The sequence below is a fragment of the Amphibalanus amphitrite genome, unplaced genomic scaffold (assembly GCF_019059575.1).
Source record: "Amphibalanus amphitrite isolate SeventyFive unplaced genomic scaffold, NRLGWU_Aamphi_draft 000008F_arrow, whole genome shotgun sequence".
In the NCBI taxonomy this organism is placed as follows: Eukaryota; Metazoa; Arthropoda; class Thecostraca; order Balanomorpha; family Balanidae; genus Amphibalanus; species Amphibalanus amphitrite.
The window spans coordinates 861,015-888,029 of record NW_024881504.1 but is presented as its reverse complement, the minus strand read 5'-3'; the positions used below and the strand labels follow the sequence as shown (position 1 = coordinate 888,029).

Sequence of the window (27,015 nt, the reverse complement as noted above, 5' to 3'; positions counted from 1 at the left end):
TTATAAGTTGGAAAATGTGATTTTTAACATTTTCCGTGATTTTTCTTCCTGCTCAAAGACCGATAACTGACAACTTTCAATCGGTTACGGGTGGGTTGACTTTTCGAATTTTCAATTTTGCCCGTCGAAATTCGCCGCAACATTGACACGGGTGTGGTTTCGGTCCAATATCCCACCAGCCAGGCAACCGATCGGGAGAGGACCTACATCTGCATGTCAACAACTTGGCCACTGGGTGTAATAAATGAACCACACGCAGGTAACGGCCACGGATGAGTGCTAACATCCACGGTGATACTGTGCCGCACAATCACTGTTTTTTATCTTTCATCAATAGATGGCAGGACAGAAGAGCGCCTGCAGTTATACTGTGCCGCAGCACCTCTTTCGCGTTTATGGAACAAGTCGTCACTGACGATGTCGCTCGTCAGCATGACTATTTCATACATTGTCTACTGCGCACACTCGAGGTCCACGCGCCCCTTCGCCGCTTCAGAATCAGGAACCCGGACGCGCCGCCCGTGTCAGACGGAACCCGCCGTATCATGGCCCGCCGGCGGGCGAGACGAGACGGCGTACCGCGAACTAAACTGCCAGGCGCGTGCGGCCATCCAGCGCGACTCGAGGGAGGACGTCAGACGCCGGATCTCTGAGGCGGGACGATCGGCCATGTTCCGTTGCGTGCGGGACATTATAAGCGGAATGGCCGCCGGCCACAAACTACCGGATGTGGCCCCTGACGCCTTGAATGCGTTTTTTACGGAGATCGGTGTAAAAACGGCCCAATCTGTTACTGTCGCGCGTCCTCCCGATTTCCGTGAGCTGCCTGTTCGACTCCTCCGTGTCTCCACCGCTCAGTTCCGTGTGAGACCTGCCACTATGGGAGAGCTGCGTGCTACGGTACTGTGCATGACCGGCAGCGGGGCGTGTGATGCAGACGGGATTACGATGAATTTTTTGAAATCCTGCTTTGACGCGATAGCACATGTGATCCTTTGCGTAACTAACACTAGTTTGGTCACCAGTACAGTACCTACGCCGTGGAAGTCTCCGTGATACAGCCCATTTACAAGTCAGTCGGTGCTCTCACCGACCCATCTAGTTTTCGCCCTATATCGCTTGTGCCCTGTCTCTCAAAGATCATAGAACGGCTAGTTCACGAACAGTTGTACTCTTTCTTCGTCAACAACTGCCTTCTTGCTCCCGCCCAACATGGCTTTCGCCGAAACTATTCTACCGAAACGGCACTTACAGGGCTGGTAAAGTGTTATGTCCAATTGACGTCGTCGGGGACACAGTACCAGTAAAAGTTCAAGTACCCGGGGTCAAAATTACCACATTTAGTAAACTTTTACAGTAATAAATAACTTTCAAATAAAGCAGAAACTAAACGCAAGTAAAAGATATCATTGAATCCACAACGTATATCCCCTTTAACAAGGACATAAAAAGCCTCTATACCTAATACATACCTGCAACATGGTTATGAACAATTGGTAGCCACAACTCACTTTGTTAACAGCAAAACTACCGTCGACAGTTGCTAACGAAAACTAGATCAAACTACATGATCAAACACATACTAACAGACGCTTAGACACCGACCCCGCTGTCGGCTGTGCTATTTCAAGCGGGGTTGATTGACGACCAGTTGTAGCCAGCTATACGACTAGACAAACGACTAGATTCGGAACCGGGGTCGGACCGGTTGGACATGGTAAATTCATGCGGGGTCGATAGTTTCTAGCCGTCGTCGTTGTGAGCTGCCGATACAATAGCGACACCTATTGCATCTGTTCGACGATCGTAGCGCCCCCTACCCTTTCCGGGTTCTTCGTCTGTTACGCTACCCGCTGACCGAGTGATGCCGTGACATATAATTAACAAACTGGAAATTTCGAAGCGCGAGTCTGATAAGCAATTTAGTACATATGACTGCTCGTAAAAAAATAATATAGAAATGAAACCTAAGGAAACGCGCATCGTAGTTGCATGCAGCCTGCATACATGAATCGTAAAAAGTCGGGGTCATTTTTCGCTCTCATTTTTTGGTCGGGGACGCAATTTGCTTTTTTACCAGCCCTGGGCACTTATTCAAATTACCGATCGCATCCATCAGGCCATGGATCAGGGTCATATCTGTCTTCTTGTCTTGTTAGACCTGAGTAAATGTTTTGATGTTGTGAATCACGCCAAACTGCTTCAAAAACTTGAACTTTATGGAGTGAACACTGAGTGGTTCCAAAGTTACCTTTCGGATCATTTTCAATTCGTTCGGATGAGGTCGCCACAGAACGAACAGGTGACCTCCAAACCGATGAGAAACCCGATTGGAGTGTACCAAGGTACCTCGCTCGGACCTTTGTTGTACACCGTGTACTCGAACGACATCAGTTTGTACGTAGAGAGCGAGGTGACCATCGTTCAATACGCTGATGATACTTAACTCAGCTCCTCGTTACGGGCAGAAAAAGTGACATCGCATCACTGGTTCATCGCATGGAGTGTGCACTAAACACCCTGCATCGCTGGTTTATGCAAAATTCCTTGAAACTGAACTCCAGCAAGACGCAGCTTATATTTTTGGGTACGCGCCAAATGTTGCGAAGTGTTCCGCCTGTTACCCTTACCGTGAGCGGCAGTACCATCCACGAGAGTGATCGCGTCAAAAACTTGGGCGTGGTGATGGACCGCACGCTGTCTTATGAGTACCATATAGATCAGCTTGTCGGACGATGCACTGGTCTTCTTATAGGTCTTAGTCATGCCAGATATAGACTACCGAAAGAGACTCTTATCACTATTGTCAACGCATTGGTTCTGTCAACCGCGAGATATTGTATCAGTGTCTATGGTACTGCGGTCGCCAAAAACATGTCTCGTGTTCAAAAGGTGATTAACTTCGGCGCACGAGTTATCACGGGGCGGCGCAAGCATGACCGCGTGAGTGACGCACTCATAACTCTCACCTGGCTCCCGGCTCGTGAACTGGTGACCTACCACACTCTGTGCCTACTCAAGCGCATGTTGGTGACCGGCGCTCCTCGGGATATCGCCGAGCAGCTCTCCACAGTAGGAGAGGGGAGAGAGCGCAACACACGGCAGGACGCAGACCTCGCTCTTCCACGGATAAGATCCGAGTCCGGCCGAAGGAGATTTTTGTACCGTGCTGTGTCGGCTTTCAATGCCCTGCCTCTCGCTGTCAGGGAGCAACCACCGGCAGGCGCGCACACAGGATTTTTGAATGGGGGGGGGCACGACCTTCGAACTGGGCCCCCCATGCCGAAGGGCCCCCCCCCCCAAAAAAAAAATACGGCCCACGGGGCTATATTTCGGTTGGTTTGAAGCTTGAGCAATTGATTTGTCAATGCATGGTAAAACAATTATTTCGGTACCAGCTTAACCCGCGCCCCACTGGGGTCTTTCTATAACGCGCCCCACTGGGGGGGGGGGGGGTGGATTTCGGCCACTTAATTTTGGTGGTGCCCTATTTTCAGTTTTTTTTTTTATTTTCTTTATTTTTGGTTAGTCATGTGATGACTGGTGCCCCTGCTAGGCCGCTGGTGCCCCTGGAAAGACTGCGGTTCCGACCTACCCTGCCCCCTGACAAGCCTACGGTGGGCCCTGACATGACTTAGGTGCCCATGGGCCCTGACAGGCCTGTGGTGCCCCTGACAGGCGTGTGGTGTCCTTGCTAGGCCTGTGGTGTCCCTGGGCCTTGGCAGGTCTGTGGTGGCCCTGGCGAGCCTGTTGTGTCCCTGTTAGAACGCAGGTGCCCTTGACAGGTTTGTGGTGCCCCTGACAATCCTAAAGTGCCAACGACAGGCTTGTGGAGCCCTTGACAGGCTCATGGTGCCCTTGCGAGGCCGGTGGTTCCCCTGCAAAGCCGATAGTGCCCCTGGCAGGCCTCTGGTGCCCCTGGCAGGTCTGTGGTGCCCCTGGAAGACCTGTAGTGCTTTTGCTAGGCCGATGGTGCTCCTGTCAGGCCTGTGGTGCCACTGACAGGTAGGATAAATGGAATTTATCAAACGACAATAAGGAAGAGACAAACACATAGGTACTTGAGGATCAGCTTAACCCGCGCACCGACGGGGGTCCGCGCCAACTTAGAACCGACGGGGGGGGCGGTCATACCACCCCCCCTGAGATCTCGAGAACGAAGCAAGATAGCGACAAGCGGTAAACGGCATGGGGTACGCACGGACAAGGTCTACAATTTTTACAAAGGTCATTTTCGGGTCAGGTCAAAGATGACGTCACAGGGGTCAAAAAAGTCAAAATGGCGGCGCTAGATATGGTGAGAGTCTTTCTCGAAAAACTTTCGAATTAGCCAAGCTAGGAATAAACTAAGGGCATCATCGTGATCCTCTCGTCAATCCGCGTCGAATCATATATATGTTGACCTCGAAAGGTCAAGGGCAAAGGTTGACCTTAGGTCACGTGACCTCGAGGTCATCATGTATATCATTCGATGCGCCTTGACGAGCTGAACACAATGAGACCATCCACGCGGCTGTGTCTTGTTCCTGTAAGGAGTTATTGGCAAAAAACCTTTGGTGACCTTTGATGACGTCACATGACCTTACAGCTGCCCAACAGCAAAACAGGCCTCAAGGTAGGGAAGGTTGATCGTATATGAAGTCATGTATGGTATATGGCGCCATTCCGACGCGTTTTAGTGGGAAAAACAGGGAGTTGATTTTTCCCCATTGACTTATAATGGGGAGGTTGAGAAATTGACCTGACCTTAGGTCATCGATATCAAAATTCCGAGATATACAAATTGTAGCTACCAATGACCTAATAACATCCTGCGACTTTCAAAGGCCTCCGCCATCTACTGTAGCTCTGACACGGGGACAAAGTTGCAAACAAGTGACTTGAGGTTGGGTCATTCGAAGTGACCTGGTGACCTGACCTTAAAAGTTAGGAGGTTCAAACTTGCACACCATGTGTAAAATTGATGAGAGAATAGTCATGTCAAATTTCGCGGCGCTACGCGCCGCGGTTTTCCCGCTATTCACGAAAAACCTCAGGGGGGGGCGGATAACCGCCCCCCCCCCCGTCGGTGCGCGGGTTAACCCTCGCCGGCACAGGCCATTTGAGTCCTTCGACGGCACAAGGGGGGTTGGTACGACCCCCCCTCGCGTTTGGCCCCTGATGGAGCTAGAGCTTCGCGGAAAAAACGAGCGTGTTGTACGTCACGAGAGGAAGCTAATGATACCCAATTTTAAGGTCCTAGGTCATAGGTTGACCTTCCAGGTCAGGTCAATGACCCAAAAATCGGGAATATCGGGACCTGTTAGAAAGTCGTAAAGTGTGGCTGCTAAGTGGTTTTCCGGGGTGCTGATCACGAATATCGTGTAAGTTTTAATCATAGATGATGTCGTGAAGCGTTTAGACCAGGTTGGGTAAGGTCAGGTCAGGTCAACCGGTAGGGGTCGTGACGGGTATTCGTAGTACCTCTCATCCGCCTCTGACAGCTTCGTAACATTTTACGAAGGCACAAAACTACTTCGTAAATGTTCAAATGGTTGCTAAATTCGAATCCAGCTCCAAAAACTAGCCTAGAAACATGTAAAACTCGAAAAAGTGAACCGAGGTCACCAAAGGTCAATGACCTTACCTGACCTTCAGGTGACCTTGACACCCACCCTAATGCATGGGGGCAGCATCAAATCACATGTTTGAACGTTTGAAACCACGAAAAGCTTGCAAACGCGTTTTTTTGATTTCTTTCGTGTTAGTTTTGATCACAGATAATGTCTTTAAGCATTTAGACCAGGTCGGGTCAGGTCAGGTCAGGTCAACAAGTAGGCGTCGTGACGGGTATTCGTAGTACGTGTCGACCGCCTCTGACAGCTTCGTAACATGTTACGAAGGCACCAAAACTACTTCGTAAATGTTCAAATGTTTGCTAAATTCGAATTCAGCTCCAAAAACTAGCCTAGAAGCATGTAAAACTCGAAAAAGTGAACTGAGGTCACCCGAGGTCACCAAAGGTCAATGACCTGACCTGACCTTCAGGTGACCTTGAAACCCACCCTAATGCATGGGAGCAACATCAAATGACATGTTTGAACGTTTGAAACCACGAAAAGCTTGCAAACGCGCGGCTAATGCGAGCCGACATACGCGGAATTGCGATTCCGGCCAAACATGGTCTCGGAAAAGAGGTCACAGGTCAACGGTCATTTGGGTCAGGGTCATGAAATTTTCAGGGTAGGTGTAAAGTTGATTAATTCGAAGGTACTGAAAGTTTCGTCGCGATCGGCCGCTTTTTACGCGAGTTATTCGCGAAAAACCATGGGGGGATCCATCCGACCCCTCCCCCCCCTACACATGCGAGGGTTAAAGCCTGGTATGGATCATATGCCATACTACCATAGATGCTACCATACATAGATGCCATAGATGCTATAGGGCTATCAAAGATGCCGACGTGGGTCCAAGCTGGCATTAGCCCTCAGAGCTCGGTATCGAGGGCTCAGAAGTCGGCGGGGCCCATCAGAGACCAATGTAGTTCGCAAAAAAAAAAAAAAAAAAATCCTAGCGTGCTGGCCATCGACATAACTGGCTCGGCATGCAAATTCCTTAGACGAGGCAATGCCACTCAAACAAACGCTCAACACCGAGAAGTGTGATTATTACTGTCTGATGGGGCAATATGAGGTGGCTACAAACTAATATAAAAGCATGGGTCGGACGGCCTACTATTTTTTAGTTAAAATAAAATATTCATGGTGCCAGGGCTGTGATGAAAAATAAGTGGTCTTAATCCGGTGAGAAAACAGGAATTGGGGGTACCCGGTTTGGCTCCTTCAGTCTCTGGCCCCCACAGTGAAAATTCCTTAGACGAGGCCCTGCGTCAATGAATACCGTTTAATATTCCAGCTTTTTCAATCATCAAAGTGGACCCAAACACTGTCATCCTTCCGGCCGGAGTCGGTACCATCGAGATGGCGGAGCTGCGGAGCTCACGGGAGACTGTGGAGCGGATGTCAGTTTCCGCCGCCGACCTCCCGCGACTGAAGGGGCAGCTCCTGGAGGGCCTTAATCACCTCAATGTCAGAGGTGAGATACCACGGATCACACACGTAATGCCGGTTTCATGGACAGTGCATATACAAATGGACAGGAAGACGGCAAATAGACGAACCGCTCGGATTCAGCCAGCATCCTGTTGCGTTCTTTGTGAATATGATATGGTGAAAGGGCTGCAATTCATGCACTTGAATATCTATAGGTAGTGCGTGAATTTGGTGCATGCATGGGTTATTAGTGAGCAATCATTCCAATGAGGAATGTTTCCATTGAAACCATGCTGTGAATGATATAAATAGATTCAATCGACCTATTTGATCTGCTTTTATGCTTGTTTCTGGTTATAGAATTTTACCATGCCGAAGCGTAGTACGTGTCCTTACGAATTTGCTTTGAATAACTATGTCGCATATTCCCATGTCGTCGATATTCACATAGTTATTTGCAATGACATTTGGTGTTAAAAAACACCCCCCCCGGCCCCAGCGGCTCGGCTGTGTCAGTGCTGGCTGTGTCAGTGTCTGACACTCTGGTGTCAGTGGTGCAGCGGGGAGCTGGCGGCAGCTGTGTCCGACTGCAGTCAGCTGACACAGCTCTGTCCGACAGGGCCGGAGGTGACGGAGCCGAGGTGGCCGGGATGGGACGAGGATGATGGTCTGTCAGTGTCGCTCCAGGGGGTGACTGCCGACACCATCAGTCACCTGGCTGACCTGGGACAGACGGTCGGACGACTGGAGATATACGGTGAGCAGCGGCAGCACGGACAGGCCGATGATATACGAGCTCAGCGAATGGCGAACACCGAGTAATGGTATAGAGTCATGACCGTATGTGGAAAGTAATTTGAATTGGTAAAAGTACGAACTACGACGTAAAAAGTGTCATATAATGGATACGTCTCACTAACCAATTAAACCAATGCAATTTATGTTATGGTGAGGAAGAGCGATAATATGTATTACTTTTAGAAGGATACATGTGTTGAGACTTAGTTATCGCACACACAATAGGCATGGCGATTTTCACTGTTTCAATGCGCAATGAAAAGTGATGCATTCTTTTTAGCTAATTATTGAAATTGTAATTAGAGTATCATGCAACTGTCTACAGCATCTAAAGTTCTTTTTTCAAAGGTGTTTGGCTCGAAGTACATTTTTTTTTTCAAACATGCGCGATTTAGCCAGCGAAACGGGCAAAAACTAAACCTAAGAAAATCGAACGTCGCTTAACCCTCGACGGACCTATAGGTTTTCTACATGCACGCCGGCCGAGGGGGGGGGGGGGCGGGTACGACCCCCCCCCCCTCGCCGTTTCGCCCCTGGTGGAGCTAGCGCGTCGCAGAAGGAACGAGCGTGTGCGCCGTTTCAAGGCGCAGAGATTGATACCCGATTTTAAGGTCCTAGGTCAACCGGTGACCTCTGAGGTTAACCCTCGCCCTGGCAGGGCATTTTTCATAACACGGCCTGGCAGGGGGGGGGGTCGATGCGACCCCCCCCCCTCGCGATTGGCTCCTATGGCACCTAGAAACACCAGATTTGGTAGGTAGGTGGGCCCCCTGGAGTTCTCGCCCCTGTGCAAATTTGGTTGCTCTAGGTCAATATTTAGGGGGGTTTAGGGGGGTATAAATGTAAAAATTTCGCTAAAAACAGGTCAAAAGTTTTTCGCTTATAACTTTTGATCTAATGAAGATAGAGCAAAAAGAAAAGCACCAGTGAACTCAGCACGTCAAGGCGCGTCGAATGATATACTTTTTAGCTTGCTTAAGTGTACTTAAAGTTTTTCTTAAATTTTAAGTAAACTTAAAATTATAAATTAAGTTCAAGTTAACCCGCGCCGTGCTGGTGGCCTGAACTTTCCGCCGAGTGCTGGGGGGGGGGCGTTTTCACGCCCCCCCGTCTAACTCGGCTCCTCGGCCACGTAGCGACACGCGGTAAGCGGCAATCGAAAGAGCGTCAAAAATAAGGACGAAAACACTTCGGTCATTTTTTGGGTCAGGTCAAAGGTCAGGTCACCAGAGGTCACCAAAGGTAAAATGTTGACTATTTCAACATTTTGGAAACTGCCAACGGCTATCTCGGGAACCGATAGAGCTACAGCGCCGCGGAAAAGCGCATTCGATAGCCCTTTTACAGACCTTTCTGAGTAATGTTCTCAGATTTGACCTCAGGTCAACGGTTTAGCCTCCAGAGGGCAAAAACTCCAAAAATAGCCGTTTTTACGAAAAACGTTTTTTCGTCAATAACTTTTGACTCATAAGCGCCATGACATTACTTTTGCCAGCATCGTGTTCCTCTCGTCGAGACGCGTCGAATGAACTATTTGTTGACCTTGAAAGGTCATTTTGAAAATTTGACCTCAGGTCAAGGTCATGACCTGACCGAAAAGGGTCATGTTGCATATCAGTCGATCCGTATCGTCGAGCTGAACACATCTGACGTGTTTTCACCGCTCTAGCACGTCTCTATCAAAAGTTATAGCCAAAAAACTGCTGGCGACCGTTCATGACCTGAGATGACCTCAGGGGCACACAGAGGGGTCACAGGTGCATTTTTCCTATTCAGTGTGTCATGTTTACCTATGAACCGATGTTTGAGAGCGTTTTGAACGATATTCGTCCAAAAGAGGCGCATTTCAATTTTCTCCCATTGACTTATAATGGAGAGGTCGCAAAATTGACCTGACCTTAGGTCACAGATATCAAAAATCCGAGATATACATTTTATACATACTGTTACTCATATCAATCGCTGAAAGTTTCAAAGTGATCGTTCAGTCGGTGTAGCTATAGCGAGCCTTTGAACTTTTTCTGAGGTAAGGTCACTTGACGTGACCTGGTGACCTGACCTTGAACGGCCTAGGTCTGAAATTTTCACAACATGTGCGGAAATGATGTAGGAACACGTGTACCAAAAACGGCGGCGCTGCGCGCCGCCGTTTTTGAGATATTCGCGAAAAACCTGAGGGGGGGGCGTAAAAACGCCCCCCCCCCAGCACGGCGCGGGTTAACCAAATTGCATCATATCGCATATCATTCGATTCGGCTGATCACCAGGAACACAATGATACCATTTTTTAAGCTCTAGCGTCATTATGTGCCAAGTTATTGGCAAAAACGTCATTTGACCTCAGTTGACCTCATTTGACCTGACCCATGGATAAGTACACCAAACAAAGAAGCACCAAGTGACCTGCTGTTAAGTACTGTGGTTTCAAAGCACAAAAGTGATAGAACGAAGCGGATATCTCCAGTATTTTCCGAATTTAGTATTTTCCCATAGGCTTAACATTACGACGTAATGACCTCTAACTGACCTCAGGTCAGTGACCTCATAAAAGCCGAACTATATGTTATACAACTCGGTGAACTTAGAACATCCTGAAAGTTTGAAGGAAATCAGTCCAAAACTGTGAGTTGGACAGGTGCAAAAAGAAAATTGAAATTTGACCATGACCTTGTACCGGTTTTCCTGACCTGGTGACCTGACCCAAGGTCACTCGGACCTGAAATTTTCAGGTCATATGTAAAAAGGTTGCCCCATAGGCTGTGCCAAATTTGGCGGCGCTGCGCGCCGCCGTTTTTACGCTAGCTTCGAAAAACCTTAGGGGGGGGCGCATCGACCCCCCCCCTGCCAGGGCGAGGGTTAAGTCAAGTGCTCCAAGGTACGGTTCGGTTTTTGGTGAATAACATCGCAAAAAACGGCTGCAGAGCCGCGATTTTGGCAGTATCGTGTTCGCCTTGCTCAGACGCGTCGAATGATATACTTTTTGTTTGGGTGAGGTCAACGTAGGGCGTTGACCTCGGGTCACGGTCAGGTCAGCGCCACCAGGTCACGAAGTTTGTCGAAGGAGGTGATATGGCAAATCATTCGATTCGGCAGGTCTTCCTAATTCCATTGGTGACTTTTCCGACTCGCTAGCTCAATTTGATCGGGAATTATTAACAAAAAACTAATATGACCTTGATGATGTCATAAATGACGTCACGCTAGGTGAACATTGCAAAAGTGACGCAACTAACCTTGCAAGGAGTGCATCAAATCACGATTATGTGTGCTTAAGATAGTTGGAGATCGTTCCCTGCGCCGGAACAGGGACATTCCACGTCAAATCTCTCAAAAATCGGCAGTTTTTCACCTTACCATCAGCGATTTCATTATAAATTTGTCAACGCGTTCCTTTGTCGCTTCGGACATTACGTTGATGTTTTTTTTTGCACATTCTGACCACAGGTCTCCTAAATATAGATCATTATATTTTTGAAAAATATGGTATCTTTATATTTTTGATGGGCTGTAAATTTGGATGAACTTGTTTGATTTCAACGAAATAAACTACATTGTTCAGGTAATTTCTTTAACTTTATTTTGAAGCTGCTTATGTCAGTGTAGTGTGAGCTTTGAGTGTGGGAGGCTGTCTCCCCTCAGCGCCGCGGGGCGGGCCGGCCGGCCGCCGGCCGCCCTGTCCTCTCCGATGTGGACGGAGGCGTATATACATCTGGCGCACAGGAGCGTCCCCGGCGGCCGTTTGCTCCAGTTTCGGGGCCATGCCGGCGCGTCGGACGGCACGGAGGGGCAGTCGGGTGGTAGACATGTGACTGGACGTTGGGGTGTAAGGGCGACCGACGAATACAAGGCAAATTGGAGAAGCCAGCCTTTTACAGTCAGTCAAACGCTGGGCCGTCGGGGGCGAACATCACTTAGTAGGCGAGTGAGACCGAATAAAAATCGACCGCTGAATCGCAGGGTCCGGCCGGGCCGTAGCAGGCGAAGAAGACCAAGCAGATATCAAAATCCGATGCACTGTATTGGGGAAACGCTTCCAACCGTGCCCACAGAAAAAGCCACAGTGCCACACACACAAAAAAAAACGAAAACAGCTGTCTGTGCGCGGACGTGGCACAGCTGCTCGGGGTCAAGGCCAATCACCGCGCGCCACATACCAAAGTCGCAGCTAACAGAGCGTGTCGGGTCGCGGCCGGCCGGCCGCGGACCATTTTCAGAAGTGGCGGGCAGACCGTGCGTCGAGTACTTGCTTTCTCGCGCGGCGGTACTGGGGTTCACAAGCATTGTTTAAAATCTTTTCATTTGCTATGAACTTGAAATTATACACTGTAATTAACGATCATTTGTCAATTATTACAAGTTCTTCCAAATTCTTTTTTGAAAGCAAATGATTTCATTTCATTCAAGAATTGTCTTGTCCACCACTACAACTGCCACCCAGCCGCCATCCATTGGAAGAGATAGGCACTGCGGCACAAAGTGTCGTTTTAAACTGGACTGGGAACCAATGTGTGATGACACTTCAAGCTAAATTTATGCTCATTATGTACCTAGAAGCATTGGGAACAACGCTCTGACTGTACATTTTTAGATTTTTGCCTCTAAATGGAAATATTTACAATCAAGTACTTTGCGAGCGCAGTTTAGAAGCTCCCGTAATGTTAAAGTCCTATCTCCTACAAGTATGTAAATACTGCTCTAGGCATAGGTATAGGAACAGGGGGGGGGGGGGACGGGGGGGCCGGTGGCCCCCCCCACTTTTCATAGTGGGGGGGGCAGTAATGTTAACTGGCCCCCCACTTTTTGCCGAACTTTTTAATGTATTTGTAGGTATCAACCCGAAGAACAAACTTGACGGTTCTCTGGCCTGCCCTTCCATGAAGATTTCCATTTGTGCTTCATCGTTATTGAGTGCAATTTTCCTCCACCCAATGAAAGGTAGCTTTGTCAGAAGCAATAAGTGGCAGCTTAGGGGCAGCGCGCGCTGCAAAGAGAGACAATACTGGCGCAGCAGAATGCGTAAACGGCATAAACTAACAATTTATGTTAGGCGGCCTTGTATTAGTTGATCGGTTACTGGCATAGGCGTAAGAACAGGGGGCAGGGGGCAATGGTCCCCCACTTTCGAATGGGGGCCAGCAATGTTAAATGCCCCCCCCCCCCACACACACACCTTTGCCGACTTTTCACTTCTCACGTTTCACGCTCGCTCGTAATAAAAAAAGTTTTTGGATGCTTCTGGAATTCGCATGGGTGCCAACCAGTGGCGGATCCAAGGTGGGGTCACATGGGTCATGCCCCCTTGGGGCCCGGGGGCACCACAGGCCTACCAGGGGCACCACCGACCTATCAGGGGCATCACAGACTTGACGGGGCACCACCGGCCTGTCAGGAGCACCATCGGCCTAGCAAGAGCACCACTGGTCTGCCAGGGGCACCACAGGTCTCCCAGGGGCACCAAAGGCCCTTCCAGGGGCACCACCGGCCTCGCAGGGGCACCTTGGGCCTGTCAGGGGCACCTCAGGCTTGTCAGGGCCCAGGGGCACCACAGTCCTTTCAGGAGCACGACAGGCCTGTCAGGGGCACCAGAAGCCTAGCAGGGACACCACAGGTCTGCCAGGGACACCACAGACCTGCCAGGGGCACCACAGGCTTGCCAGGGGCACCCACTGGCCTCGCAGGGGCACCTTGGGACTGTCAGTGGCATCACGTTCCCGTCAGGGACACTTCAGGCATGTCAGGAGCACCACAGTCCTGTCAGGGCCCAGGGGCACCAGCGACCTAGCAGGGGCACCACGGCCTCGCAGGGGCACCACCGGGCTCGCAGGGGCACCACCGGCCTCGCAGAGGCACCATGGGCCTGTCGCTGGCACTTCAGGCTCGTAAGGAGCACCACAGTCCTTCCAGGGGCACCACAAACCTGCCAGGGGCACCTGCGGCCTAGCAGGGCACCACAGGCCCGCCAGGGGCACCACAGGCCTGCCAGGGCAAAAACAAATCAATAAAAAATGAAAATAGGGCACCACCAAAATTAAGTGGCCGAACTCAGTTGAGGTTTTAATTTTAGGTATAGGTAGGGGCAGTACTTCAATTCATGATCTTCCCCTTGGAGTTTTCCTGGATCCGCTCCTGGTGCCAACGCGGCTGCGGAGGCCAGGGGGACGCGTCCATGAGATTTAATTTCTGGACGGGAGTCTCCCCGAGGTTTTGGTCGATTTTTTTTTCTTTACACGTTTTTTTTTACCAATTTGAGCATGCTTGCGAAAATAAAGTGGCCGAAATCCGAGGAGAAAATCGATTTTGGGGGTAGGTGAGGTTTTGTGCCTCTTGGAGCCTGGCCCCCCCACTTTCGAAAACGTTCCGACACCTATGGCTCTAGGGAACCAACAGTTCGCATCGTACTAGCTTTAAATTATATCCATATTGTTCCCAGTACTTTCCTGAACACCGTGGTGAGTGTACATTTTTCGTTTTTTGCTTTACAAGCGTAAAATTCATCTGGTTTTACACCACTTCATTCGCCTCCATAACGGCGCCGCGTGGCGCGGCCGGCCGGCGTCCGCGGTAGTTCCAAACACTGCCCGATAGATGGCAGGCGCAGAAGTGGTCCCAGGCGTCCCGGTACGGCCACAGTCGGCAGCGGCCACAATCCGCATAACCCAATCCAACTAATAGATGTCGCTAGCGGTCAATCACTGTACAGGCGCAGGTACAGGCGCTAAACGACACGGTACGGTACTGAACAATATTCAACACCCTCCCGCCGACTCTTGGCAGAGCCAATGAATAACAGAAACAGAGCCGTGAACAATGCATATGTTCACTACCTACATCAAATAAAGTGCAAACATTTCATACAGACACACCGCTGAAACATAACACGACTTGATATTTAAAAATGCCTACCACTGAGGCAGTGCGCGAGGGACCTGCAAGAGGCACTCAGGCAGGACACCCGGGTGAAGGAAGAGAGGATGGAAGGTGTTAAATACTGAGAGGTCCAAGCGGCACTGTATTGTCGTCACGACACCCGCCCGTGTGGGCACCAGGCACAGACTGACACACCCAGCCGCGCGGCCGCCGGCCGCCGGCCGCCAGGTCACGCCATCCGCGCCTCAGGCTATCTAGCCCAGCTGGCCGGCACGGCACAGCCAATCCCAGCCACCACACCTCCACCCCAAATTTCCACTATCAACAAAAATGGCCAACTAAATTGAGACTACCAAACATAAACAACACAATGGACACCCGGAAACACCCTACGCAGGATATAGTTGAACCGGTCGCCGCTCTCGCACAGGATAGCGCCGCGATTGTTCAGGATTCTCAGGAGCTTGACGCGGTGCATGCTCCAACGTATCACTGCCAGTCGATACACACTCGCCCGCATCACCAGTCGATGGCCGTCCCACAGCGGCCGCCGGTGAGCGCCGCCCGGCAGAGGCGGCCAGTGCAGCATCGCCAGCCGACTCGTCAGCGGAACACTCGGACGCCCCGGCCGCAGACGGTGCGGCACACCGGAGGCTCGTTTGCCGAGATGGCGAGCACTCGCCGTCGCCGTCGGCAGCAGCAGGATTCAGCGGCTGCTGAAGCGGCGCCGGCATCAGAGCGAGGTCCACCGTCCGCCGATCCGCAGCCATCTCCGGCTCCGGTGCAGTCACCTCCGGCTCCGGTGCAGTCACGTCCTGCGCACACAATTGATTCATGTGACGTTTTTGCATCTGACCGTTTAACACGACCCAGTACAGTGGATGTAAACACTTCTTTACGACCGCTGTTGCCCACAATGGGGCATGTCTGCCATACTGTCTTGCCCAAACCAATTGACCAATCTCAAATGGTTGCCTTTTTGTCGGACATTTTCGCCTGTGACCTTGCACCTGCGCCAACTGATTCTGCCTCACTTTACCTTCAATGTCTGGTTTCAGCTTGTCCAACCTTGTGATGGGCTTGTACCCCAGAAGAAGTTGGCCAGGCGTCTCTCCGGTGGTGGCGTGCGGCGTGACTCTGTACAGGAACAGCCATTTGTCGATGACTTCCTGCATGGAAAGATAAGACACATCAGACAGTTTGTCCAGTCGAACCTTTAGCTCACGGACCGCTCTCTCCGCCAGGCCGTTGGACTGTGGACAGTAGGGTGCGATGGTACGGTGATCGATCCGGTTCCGAGTCAGGAACTGCTGAAACTCAGAGCTGGTAAACGTGGGTGCATTGTCACTCACAATAACGTCCGGTAGACCGAAACGCGCGAACATGCCTGTCAGTGTCTTCACGGTAGACTTTGCCTCCATCGAGTTCATCATAGCCACTTCAATCCATTTTGAATGCGCGTCCACTAGGACCAAAAAATACGTCCCATTCTTCGGTCCAGCGAAATCTATGTGGAGTCTGGACCAGCTCCTTGGAGGATACTGCCAGGGATGCAGCTCCTCCTTCGGCGGGCTCGGGCTGTGAACTCGGCACATGTAACACCGCGCGGCCAGAGTCTCCACATCCCTATCAATTCCAGGCCACCATACAGCGGTACGAGCGAGGGCCTTCATCTTTACCATTCCAAAATGACAGCTGTGCAGCTCAGTGAGTATAGATCCACGAGCGGTATCCGGTATTACCACTCGAGTACCCCACATTATCACGTTTTTGACAGTGTGCAGCTCTGTTTGGCGCATTGCAAACGGCTTTAGTGCGTCATCAGGTTTGTCTGGCCAACCAGTCCGAATGCAGTGTAAGACTCGACTCAGCACAGGGTCTCTATTGGTGAGCACGGCTAACCTGTCCGGACTGAGGATGCCAGTCTCCTCCAGATGATTGATGAGCAGCACGTCTCCCTCCTCCGAACGCACTCGGTGATGATGCTGTGGAAGAGGCAGTCTGCTCAATCCGTCGGCATGGGCGATGTCATGCGTGGACTTGTAGCGAATGGTGTACGAGAACTCAGACAATCGTATGGCCCAGCGTTTGATTCGAGAACTAGCCATTTCGGGCATGCCCTTGTTCTCCCCGAACAAGCAAATCAGTGGTTTATGATCAGTGACGAGCTGAAAATGGGCTCCATATATGTAATCTCTAAAACTTGTCACGCCAAAAATGATGGCCAACGCCTCCCGTTCGATTTGACTGTAGGCTGCCTCTGCCGGCTGAAGAGTTCTAGAGGCGTAGCCAATAGGTCTCTCTGACCCATCAGGAAAAACGTGGGAGAGCACCGCACCAATTCCCCGACAGGAAGCGTCACATGCCAGGACCATTGGCAGTTCTGGATCAAAATGAACCAGCAGCTGATTTGAAACCAGCAACTTTTTGCACTCGTTGAATGATACTTGATGGCGTTTTTCCCAGGACCATGGCGTGTCTTTTTTTAAGAGATCATACAACGGTGACAGAGTCTGGGCACGGCTCGGAATGAAACGAGAGTAATAGTTGAATATTCCCAGGAACGACTTGAGCTCGGCCACATTTGACGGGACAGGCGAATCCGTAATTGCACGGACTTTCGCCTCCGTAGCATGAACTCCATCACTGTCCAAGACGTAGCCCAAATATTCTACTTTGTGAGCCAAAAACAAGCATTTCTCCGGCTTTACCTTGAGTCCTGCCTCCTGGAAGAGCCGCAGAACACGTTCCAGCCGCTGCAGAAGCTCGTCTTCGTCGTGTCCACACAGCAAGATGTCATCCAGATATATGAAGGCTCCGGGGACTCCCGCCAGCAGCCTCTCCATCTCGCGCTGGAAAATTCCCACAGCTGACGAGACTCCGAACGCCAGACGACGGTACCTGAACAGGCCGCGATGCGTGTTAATGGTAAGCAAATGGCGGTGCTCTTCAGCTACTTTTAACTGCTGATACGCCCTGCTCAGATCCAACTTTGCAAACACTTTTCCACCCGCTAGCTTTGCAAACATGTCTTTCACCCTCGGAACCGGATGTTTATCAACTTCGATGGCTCGGTTTGCCGTCTGTTTGAAATTCCCACAGATGCGGATAGTCTTACCGTCCGGCTTCACAATGGGCACAATCTGACATGCCCACTCGGATGTTCGAACTGGCTCCAGGATACCAGCTTCCACTTCTGCCTCCAGCTGTTCCTCCACCTGCTTCCTGTAGGCGTATGGGATGTTTCGGGCACGGCAGAAGCGTGGCGACACAGACTCATCAAGTTCAAACTTAACTTCAACATCTTTCAAACATCCAAGTTCAGATGAAAACACATCAGCGTATTTCTTTTTAAGCTCCTGAAAACGAGGGTCATCCCCAAATCTCACCTGCTTGATGTCTTGCCAGTTGAGCTTCAAGACTCTCAGCCAATCTCGGCCGAGCAGGTTCGGTCCGGTGGTGTCCACCACCAAGGCCGGCAGCTCCAAATGCTGACCGTCGTAGCGTATGACGGCGCTGAACTCACCCTCTACAGGAATTCGCTCACCGGTATACGTCCTCAGGTGAGCTTCGCTGTGCTGCAACTCCAGGCCGATGTCTCCGCCAACCGTCCTGACCGCTTCGAACGTCTCTTTGTTCATCAGGGTTGAAGCAGCTCCTGTATCGACTTCAAATGTCACGGGCACACCACACACCATCACTTCGGCTGTGATTGGGGGCGACTTTTGACGACCTACCGTGTAGACACTACAGACCTCGCTTTCATCATCAACTTGAGCAGGCTCATCAGTTCCATCCTCACCGACACGATTTGTACGAGTAGCTGGCTGTTTGTCCTGCTCATTTTGCCTACAACACCGGCTCAAATGGCCCAAGGCTCCACAAGAGTGACACCTATAGCCTTTAAACCGGCACATCTGCGGAGAGTGACTTCCACCACACCGGTAGCAGTCTCTCTTTACATACCGGTTGGGCGGCGGTGGAGTCGGTCTCTGTTTACGTCCAGCAGGCGGCGGAGGAGGATTGAAGCTCCTGGCCTCGACTCTGTTGACCTCGCGACTGTCGCGAGATGGCTGCTCCGTCGTCAGCTGGCGAGATCCTTTGGCGGCCGTCTCCACAGCCAGCGCGATCTTCTGTGCCCTTTCGAACGTCAGCGAATCTTCTTCAGACAGCAACCGCTTCTGCAACACCTGGTCATATAAGCCACACACAAATCTATCTCGCAGCATCAGATCCATCGTGTTTCCAAAGTCACAACGACCAGCCATAACTCTCAGCTCAGCAACAAATTCCTTGATTCCTTGCTCGGCTCCTTGGACCTTCTTATGAAATTGAAAACGACTGACGATAACTGATGGCTTGGGGTCCATGTGATTCTGCACAATTCGTTTGATGTCCTCAAATGACACATCTGAGAGCTGGCAAGGTGCCAATATTGTTTTGACTTTCCTAAATCCCTCTTGTCCAAGTCCGGAAAGCAAACGGGCCCTCTTAGTTACATCATCCATCTCAACACCTTGTCCAATGCAAGCAAACTCGAAACGTTCGATGTAATCTGCCCATGTCTCACCATCTTGCTCATGAAACTCTCCGATACCCGTCCAGGCCCCCATTCCTACCGTTGGTTGCCGCCGATTCCCGTTGTCCTCTTCCAACTTAACTGCAGGCTGCCGAGTCTCCTGCACTTCTCCGTCATTCACCATACTTCCCGCAGTTCTTCGGACCTCGTCGCCACTGTTAAATACTGAGAGGTCCAAGCGGCACTGTATTGTCGTCACGACACCCGCCCGTGTGGGCACCAGGCACAGACTGACACACCCAGCCGCGCGGCCGCCGGCCGCCGGCCGCCAGGTCACGCCATCCGCGCCTCAGGCTATCTAGCCCAGCTGGCCGGCACGGCACAGCCAATCCCAGCCACCACAGAAGGACTTCAAGGTTAGGCGTCAGAGGTCCCGGACAATCTGGAGTGTCACCCTGAAAGGTGAGTGGTCGCGAGTTAACCCGCGCGGGGCTGGGGGGGGGGGGTAAATTTTACCCCCCCCCCCTCGCGAATCTTTGCGATGCGCCGCCAAGAAAAGGTACTTTCAGTACCTTTTCTTACATCAATTTGACACGTTCCCTGAAAATTTGAGCGAAATCCGTCGGAAATTTTTGAGAAATTGACGTTTTAGTGACGTCATGTTCGCCATTTTCGCCTCAAAAACGGCAAAAGTTCAAACGCCGCTAACATCTTCATTTTTAAAGGAATCAAGACGTAACAAAAAAGGTTATACGTAATTTTACTTTGTCTATCAAATGGCTATCTCGGTTTTTTGAAAATTTTGGATTTTGGCCTAAATTTTTTAAAAAAACTGACTTTTTTGGGAAAATCATTATAAAATGCAAAATTTTGAGTCTATCGAAAAAACCGGAATATATGTCAGAGAAGTGGTCTATGTGCACCTACATACCAAATTTTAGAAGAATCGGTTCAAAAATGTGGGAGTTATTCAAAATTTTATGACGTCACGACACACAAAATTTTTGAAAAATGACTTTTTTTGGAAGTTCTAGACCTCGTACGGAAACAAAAATAGCACCATTCGATTCGCCGTGAAAAACTGCATCAGATAGACACCTTTTTAGGCCTTAACAACCAACTTCAAAATTTGACCTCACTTGACCTGACCTTGACCTGACCTCGACCTGAAATTCATCCAGAGGTGGTCCATATCACTTATTGAGTGTGCCTATTGAATTCTATGAGTAAAATGACCCATAAAACATGTGTCGCACATGCCCTTTTCTATATTTTGTTTTTTTTGGTGACCTGACCTGACCTGACCTGACCTTGACCTTGACCTCTGAATGATAGTGTTTGCAACGAATATTGTCTTGGTAGCCTAAGAACACGTTTTGGGCGATCAGTCTCAGTCCATGACTCCATTCTTCGGCAACTACGGTGCAAGGCCGATACTGTAGAAACTTGCAATTTGTACCCTTGACCTGACCTTGACCTTGACCTCAAACTTTAAATTAAGTACATGTTTTTAGTAGTTCGTGATGAGAGCTTTCGATTGGCGTTTGAATTTTATAAATCGGACCATTAGTTCGGGAGATAACAGGGGGGGGGGGGTAAAATTTACCCCCCCCCCCCCAGCCCCGCGCGTTCCGCTGGAGACCCCAGCCCCGCGCGGGTTAATGCAAGCCTCGACCTCACTCAGCACGGTGTCCAATACAATGCGCGTCAGACAGCGCTTTCCCAGTGACTTACGAAGCGCGACCTTGACTGAACGTATAAGACGTTCCCACCAACCTCCCCACCACGGGGAGAGGGGGGCGATGAATTTCCAACAAGAAGAGAGCCGCCCAAAGTACTTGCGAAGCTTAACGTCGGCGCCTTTGAAGGTGGTCGCGTTGTCGGAATAGACAGTGGACGGCACACCTCTCCGAGCAGCAAACCTGCGGAACGCCAGCATGAAATGCGGCAGCGACAGCGATTCGGTCAGCTCCAAGTGCACGGCACGAGTGACCGCGCAGGTAAACAGACAAACTATAACTTCTTCCGTGGGAAATCAACAGAAAACAGTGGCCCTGCGAAGTCCACGCCAGTGACTGAAAATGGCGGGGCAGGAGACACCCTATCCCGCGGCAGAGGGGCGGTCTGCTGCGAACCGGCCCTGGCATCCTGCCAACGGCACGCCAGACAGCCACGAACAACGCGGCGAGCAATGGCTCTGAGCCCCAGCACCCAAAACTCAGATCTCACAGCAGTCAGCAGGGTGGCTACACCAGCATGATGCATGAGGTGGTGCTGCTCACGAACGAGCAAGTACGACAAGTGCCCTTTGGGCAAAATAATAGGATGCTTTTCCTCATAAGATAGCTGACTAAACTGGAGTCGCCCTTGAACACGCAGCAGACCATCAGACAAGAAGGGCGAGAGCCTGTGAAGTGGCGAGCTGGCTGGAACTTTACCACCCATCCTCAGAGCTGTCATCTCAGCATGAAAACTCTCAACCTGTACAAGGCGAAACAGAGCGTTCCGCGCATCAGTCATCTCAGCACACGTCAGGTCTTGCTCGCTGCAGCGGTTCACACCACGAGCGTTCCGGACAAATCTCTGAACCCAACCCATCACTCGGGTGGCCTTGTTCAGTGATCCAAATCTGTCGAGGTCTAACAACCTCGTCTGGACAGAAGCACGGTCACTTGGACCATCGTCACGGGGCGGCGCCGCCGCACCGACTCCTCCGTCAGGGGGCGGGCTCACCCGCGGATATTTTCGGAATTTTGACAATTTCGAAAATTTTATATAATAAAATTCAAAATTTACATTTTTTTTTCAAAAAGTTTTTAACCTTTTGAAAAAACCGGAATATATGTGATAGAACGCGTTATTATGACTAACTCTAGCAAGTTTTAGCTAAATATCTTCAAAAATGGCCAAGTTATACGCATTATTGCAAAAAATTCACAATTATTAAATTTTCAAATCAATTTTTCACCACGTATTTGACATCGTACGCCAATATAAATAGCACCATCGTGTTCCTGAGCTCAAACTGCATCCAATAGACACCTTTTCTGTTGAAAAATTATAACTTCAAAGTTTGACCTTTTTTGACCTGAAAGTGACCTGACCTAAGCTAAATTCGACTCAAAATGACCTCGAATGACACAGACAACATCAAATTCGAAATCTTTGGCCTAAATGGACCATAAAACATGTGTCACGTGACCGACGCATGATATAATATTTTCGTGACCTGTGATGACCTGACCTTGACCTGAAAATCAAAGTACAAGTATGGTACCCTCAGGGTATCTAGAGCATCTGTTCACGAGTGTGTGAACCAAAAATGAGCCTGATCTGGCTTGTAAGACGGCGGCCAGAGCCCAAAACGTGAACAAGCCAAAATGCTAATAATTTTTACTTTGACCTGACCTGTGACGTCATCGGTGACCTCGAGGTCAATGAAATTAGGTTTCGCTCGACAATTTTTCCGGGGCTATCAGACGCCGTTTGAATTTTGACGATCGGCCCAGTAGTTTCGGAGTTAGGAGGGGGCTATGAATAGCCCCCCCCCCCAGTAGGGCGTGTTATACGCAGACCCCAGTGGGGCGCGGGTTAAGGATTCTACGGTCCCTCTTGAATCCTTAAGGATGCATTCGCCGATCCGTAAGGATTTTAAGGCGATGTTTGGTATCCTTAAGGATCGATCAGTATTCCATAAGGAAATTGCTAGTGCCGCTTAATCCTTCAGGATAGCCGATGCAGCCAGTACGTCAATCATTATGGAATGATTGAATCATCCATAGCATTACATATTCCGTGCTCCGTATCCGTTAATTTCTTTACCATATGAGATATACGGCATGTAAAAACTTTGTGACGGACCAAAGCAGCGTTCGTTATCATCATAGGCGCGGGAACCGGAAGGTGAGGGGGGGGGGGCACTGGGAGCAGCTTGCCCCCACAACTCTATGGCCGGGGGCACTGCCTCGTCAACTTTTGAGCTGCAACTTTGAAATTAAATATTTTCGATTTATGGCATTTCTCGATATTGCGAGTGCCAAAACCGGTGATTGTGAGCCAGAGATAACAATTTGGCTATCTTAACTCCCAATTAATGTTAAGCTGGGATGGTCACTTAACCCGCGACCGCCTGGGGGGGGGTCGGATCCGACCCCCCTCCCTCCGTTTTTCTCAATTAACTCGTGAACCGCTTATGCTATCAACTTGAAACTTGGCATACCTTCTCCCCCATCAATTTGACGTTCTCTGTGTAATTTTTAAGATTTTTTTTTTTAACTTTTTGAGTTATATCGATTTTAGTGATGTAACTACATGGCGTTTTCAGTCAAAAAGTGGTAAATGTTTAAAAAATCGCCAAAAATCAAGGTTTGAAGCAAATTGCAAATTAAGGACATGAATAGACGCAGCTCAACCAGTTCTTTAAAATGGCTATCTCGGATTTTCCATAAGATGCGTTTTTCACCCCTAAAAATTAAAAAAAAACTCTATTTTTTGGAAAACAGCTAATAAAATCCAAAATTTTGAGAATAAAACCGGAATATATGTTATTGAGCTCTATTAGAACATGAGATGTCTCAAATTTCAACTTTCTATCTTGATTTTTGACCCCCAAATTGTAAAAAATAGCTCCAACATGCATAGGGTATTGTGACGTCATAAGCATTTTCGTGAATTAGAGGCACTTCTGAACATCGCATGTGAAAACAAATGGCACCACTAGATTCCTGGGACAAAGCTCGTCTAGAAAAGTGCATTTTTATGTCAAAAATAAAAAGCTGAAAAATTGACTTTTTTTCTTAGTGATGTATAATATAAACGATTTTTCATGCTTGCTGATGACCAGAACAGTGACTTTGGGTTACATATAACCATGACCATCGGATTCGGCGTAAAAAATAAGCCATAAAACATGTGTCGCATGCCCATGTAGCAGAAAGTGAAAACCGTGACCTTTCGTGACCTGACCTGACCTTGACCCGTACTTAGTATGACCCCTATACGCACATGGTACCTTCACTAGGTCTTTGAGGTCATTTTTGGTGAGTTTCGAGTAGCAGCTATCGATTCTGCTGTCCGTAAGCCTAATCATGCAAAACCCCAGAATTTGACCTTTGACCTGATCTTGACCTGAAAGTTGACCTCAATCTAATATTAAGAATTCTTTGGGAAGATCTCGTAGAGACCTTACGAACGCCGCCTCGCGGGGCTCGATACGACCATTGGTTCTCGAGATAACAGGGGGGGGGTCGGATCCGACCCCCCCCCCCCCCCAGGCTGTCGTGGGTACGGAAATAGCCCAGGCGGTGCCGGGTTAAATGTTCACGCTGGGTTCACCCAGACTCCAAATCAGATAGACGAATAGTTCTGATAAAAAGTACCTATTGGTATCTCAACCAAGTGCCACAGTATGCATATCGTATGGCCTTAGTGTCACCGGTGCCACAGTGTTTGCGCTGTGCTCTTTCAGAGACCGTACCGACTGGAATTTAGCGACCGCTGACGGTTTTAAAGACTGTACAGGCGGCAGCGGGCGGTTTGATCCTCGCCTCCGGCCAAGAGGGGAGACCGTGGGTCCCCCTGTCGCATTGTGCCGCTGCCGCTCGCGGGATGCGGACGAGTCTGTTGAGTGTGTTGTGCCGTCTGCCGTCTCCTCTTCTGACCATGTAAGTTTCTGCCATGCTGTGCAACAATGAGATAATTTATCCTAGCTATTGCATTGATAGATACAAAAACCGGCGCTGAAACGTTCACTTCAATTAATGGCGATCGTCGTCGTCATTCATTTGGCTGCGGCAAATGAAAGTACTACCGGTAGCGTCTTTTAGCGTCATGCCTTGGAACGAGGCCCAGGTAAATAGAATAGATTCAGGGTAGTAGAACGTAGGTGCATATGTGATGCTTAATTAAGATACATAGGCATCTAAGCTGGAAATGACAACTGAATTTACCCAACGGCTCACCAATATTGTTTGGCTGGAACTGCAGACTAAGCCTAAGAGTAGAATTCGTGAGCCTTTTTGAGTAGGTATTGTTGATCAATATATTACTGTTGTTACATAGTAATCTCCGCCTTGTTACAGGAACGCAGGATGCGAGGCTCGACAGCTGCGACGGGCGACTCAACCGCTCAAGATGTGTAGAATGTGGATGGCGGAGGAGCGGCGGCCGAGGACGTGTGACGTGATGTCTGAAGCGTGGCTGACTCGAAAAAAGTGTAGACTTATCCTCCTGTAAATATGTTTTTCGGAAGTCCTCGGCTTATATTTCTCGGAGCCTCAGCTGCAGCCTGCGAATGCAGCCTAGATCTCCATATATACCCGGTTGCCTGGTTGGCAGCTGCTCCATTCCTGGCAATGAAATGGCTAAATGGGCTTGTTTCAAGTAAAAAATATAGCACCAGAGACCGTACAAATGTGTTTGCTATGATTTGATCCTTACGGATTAATATATTATTCATTAACCCGCGCCGGGCCGGGGGGGGGGGTGTTTGAACACCCCCACTGCGGTTTTTCACAAATATCTCAAAAACGGCGGCGCGGAGCGCCGCCATTTTTGGCACACCTGTTTGTGCATCTTTTCCGCACAGGTTGTAAAAATTTCAGACCCAGGTCACCTTAGGTCAGGTCATCAGGTCACGCCAAGTGACCTCACCTCAGAAAAAATAAGAATGATCGTCACAGCTACACCGATTGATCGATTGCCTTGAAACTTTCAGCGATTGATTAGAGCAACAATATCTATAAAATGTATGTCTCGGAATTTTGATATCGGTGACCTAAGGTCAGGTCAATTTTGCGACCTCTCCATTATAAGTCAATGGGAGAAAATTGAAAAGCGTCTGTTTTGCACGAACGTTATTCTAGACACTCTCAAACATCGAGATGTAGGTAAAATGGACACACTGAACCGGAAAATGGCAACTGTGACCCCTCGTTATGTCCCCGAGGTCATCTCAGGTCACGAACAGAATCTAACAGTTTTTCGCTAATAACTTCTGATAGAGACGTGCTAGAGCGCTGAAAACGCCTTAGATGTGTTCGGCTCGACGTTGCGGATCGACTGATATGCAACACGACCTTTTCCGGTCAGGTCATGACCTTGACCTGAGGTCAAATTTTCAAGTTGACTTTTCAAGGTCAAATTATAGTTCATTCGACGCGTCTCGACGAGAGGAGCACGATGGTGGCAAAAGTAATGTCATGACTCTTTTGAGTCAAAAGTTATTGCCGAAAAAACGTTTTTCGTAAAAACGGCTATTTTTTTACTTTTTGCCCCCTGGAGGCTAAACTGTTGACCTGAGGTCAAATCTGAGAACATTATTCAGAAAGGTCTGTAAAAGGGCTATCGAATGCGCTTTTCCGCGGCGCTGTAGCTCTATCGGTTCCCGAGATAGCCGTTGGCAGTTTCCAAAATGTTGAAATAGTGGACATTTGACCTTTGGTGACCTCTGGTGACCTGACCTTTGACCTGACCAAAAAAATGACTGAAGTGTTTTCGTCCTTATTTTGGACGTTCTTTCGATTGCCGCTTACCGCGTGTCGCTATGTGGCCCAGGAGCCGAGTTAGAAGGGGGGGGGGGGTGTTCAGACTAGTGATGTCAATTTCAGAAATTTTGGAAACCAATACCAAACCGATACCGACCAAAACCACTGAGAGTATACCAAAACCGAACCGATTTTCAGAAATAGGGGGAAATACCGACTAGATACCGAAATCAGGGAATTATCAAACAAATGCTTCAAACTTTCTCAAGACATATGATACCTAAGCCTTGAAAGGTACCTAATACTTTGAAATAAG

General features: G+C 49.5%; 2 protein-coding genes across 10 annotated transcripts in view; one reads left to right on the top strand and one right to left on the bottom strand.

Moving 5' to 3' along the window:
- Positions 1-8,467, top strand: part of LOC122379335 (serine/threonine-protein kinase/endoribonuclease IRE1-like) — a 391,361-nt gene extending 382,894 nt beyond the window's left edge. The window contains exons 11-12 of the mRNA XM_043361464.1: positions 6,895-7,074; positions 7,651-8,467. Of these exons, the coding sequence (XP_043217399.1) occupies positions 6,895-7,074; positions 7,651-7,853 (383 nt within the window). The 3' untranslated portion in view covers positions 7,854-8,467. The remainder of the gene's footprint in view (positions 1-6,894; positions 7,075-7,650) is intronic.
- Positions 8,468-14,825: 6,358 nt separating this feature from the next.
- LOC122379303 (uncharacterized protein K02A2.6-like) lies at positions 14,826-19,608 on the bottom strand. 9 transcript variants are annotated; one of them, XM_043361434.1, is made up of 7 exons: positions 19,316-19,608; positions 18,086-18,877; positions 17,815-17,921; positions 17,408-17,597; positions 16,599-16,681; positions 15,736-15,865; positions 14,826-15,511 (listed from the first exon to the last, which is right to left on the bottom strand). In XM_043361434.1, the coding sequence occupies exons 1-6, from the start codon at positions 19,397-19,399 to the stop codon at positions 15,751-15,753; spliced, it is 1,371 nt and encodes a 456-aa protein (XP_043217369.1). In that variant the 5' UTR covers positions 19,400-19,608; the 3' UTR covers positions 14,826-15,511; positions 15,736-15,750. The 9 variants fall into 9 exon arrangements, with proteins under 9 accessions (XP_043217369.1, XP_043217378.1, XP_043217322.1 ...); XM_043361443.1 differs by having other exon boundaries at positions 17,408-17,548; XM_043361387.1 differs by having other exon boundaries at positions 18,086-19,608.
- Positions 19,609-27,015: the final 7,407 nt, after the last annotated feature.

Bases quoted from the DNA above. Each gene is read 5' to 3' on its own strand.
- LOC122379303 (XM_043361377.1), bottom strand. From the start codon at position 19,399: ATGGTGAATGACGGAGAAGTGCAGGAGACTCGGCAGCCTGCAGTTAAG. The intron at 17,922-18,085 runs GTGAGATTTGGG...ATACGCCTACAG, and splicing joins ACTGGCAAGACATCAAGCAG to GAAGCAGGTGGAGGAACAGC. The intron at 15,866-17,407 runs GTAAAGCCGGAG...CTTTCCATGCAG, and splicing joins TCCAGGAGGCAGGACTCAAG to GAAGTCATCGACAAATGGCT.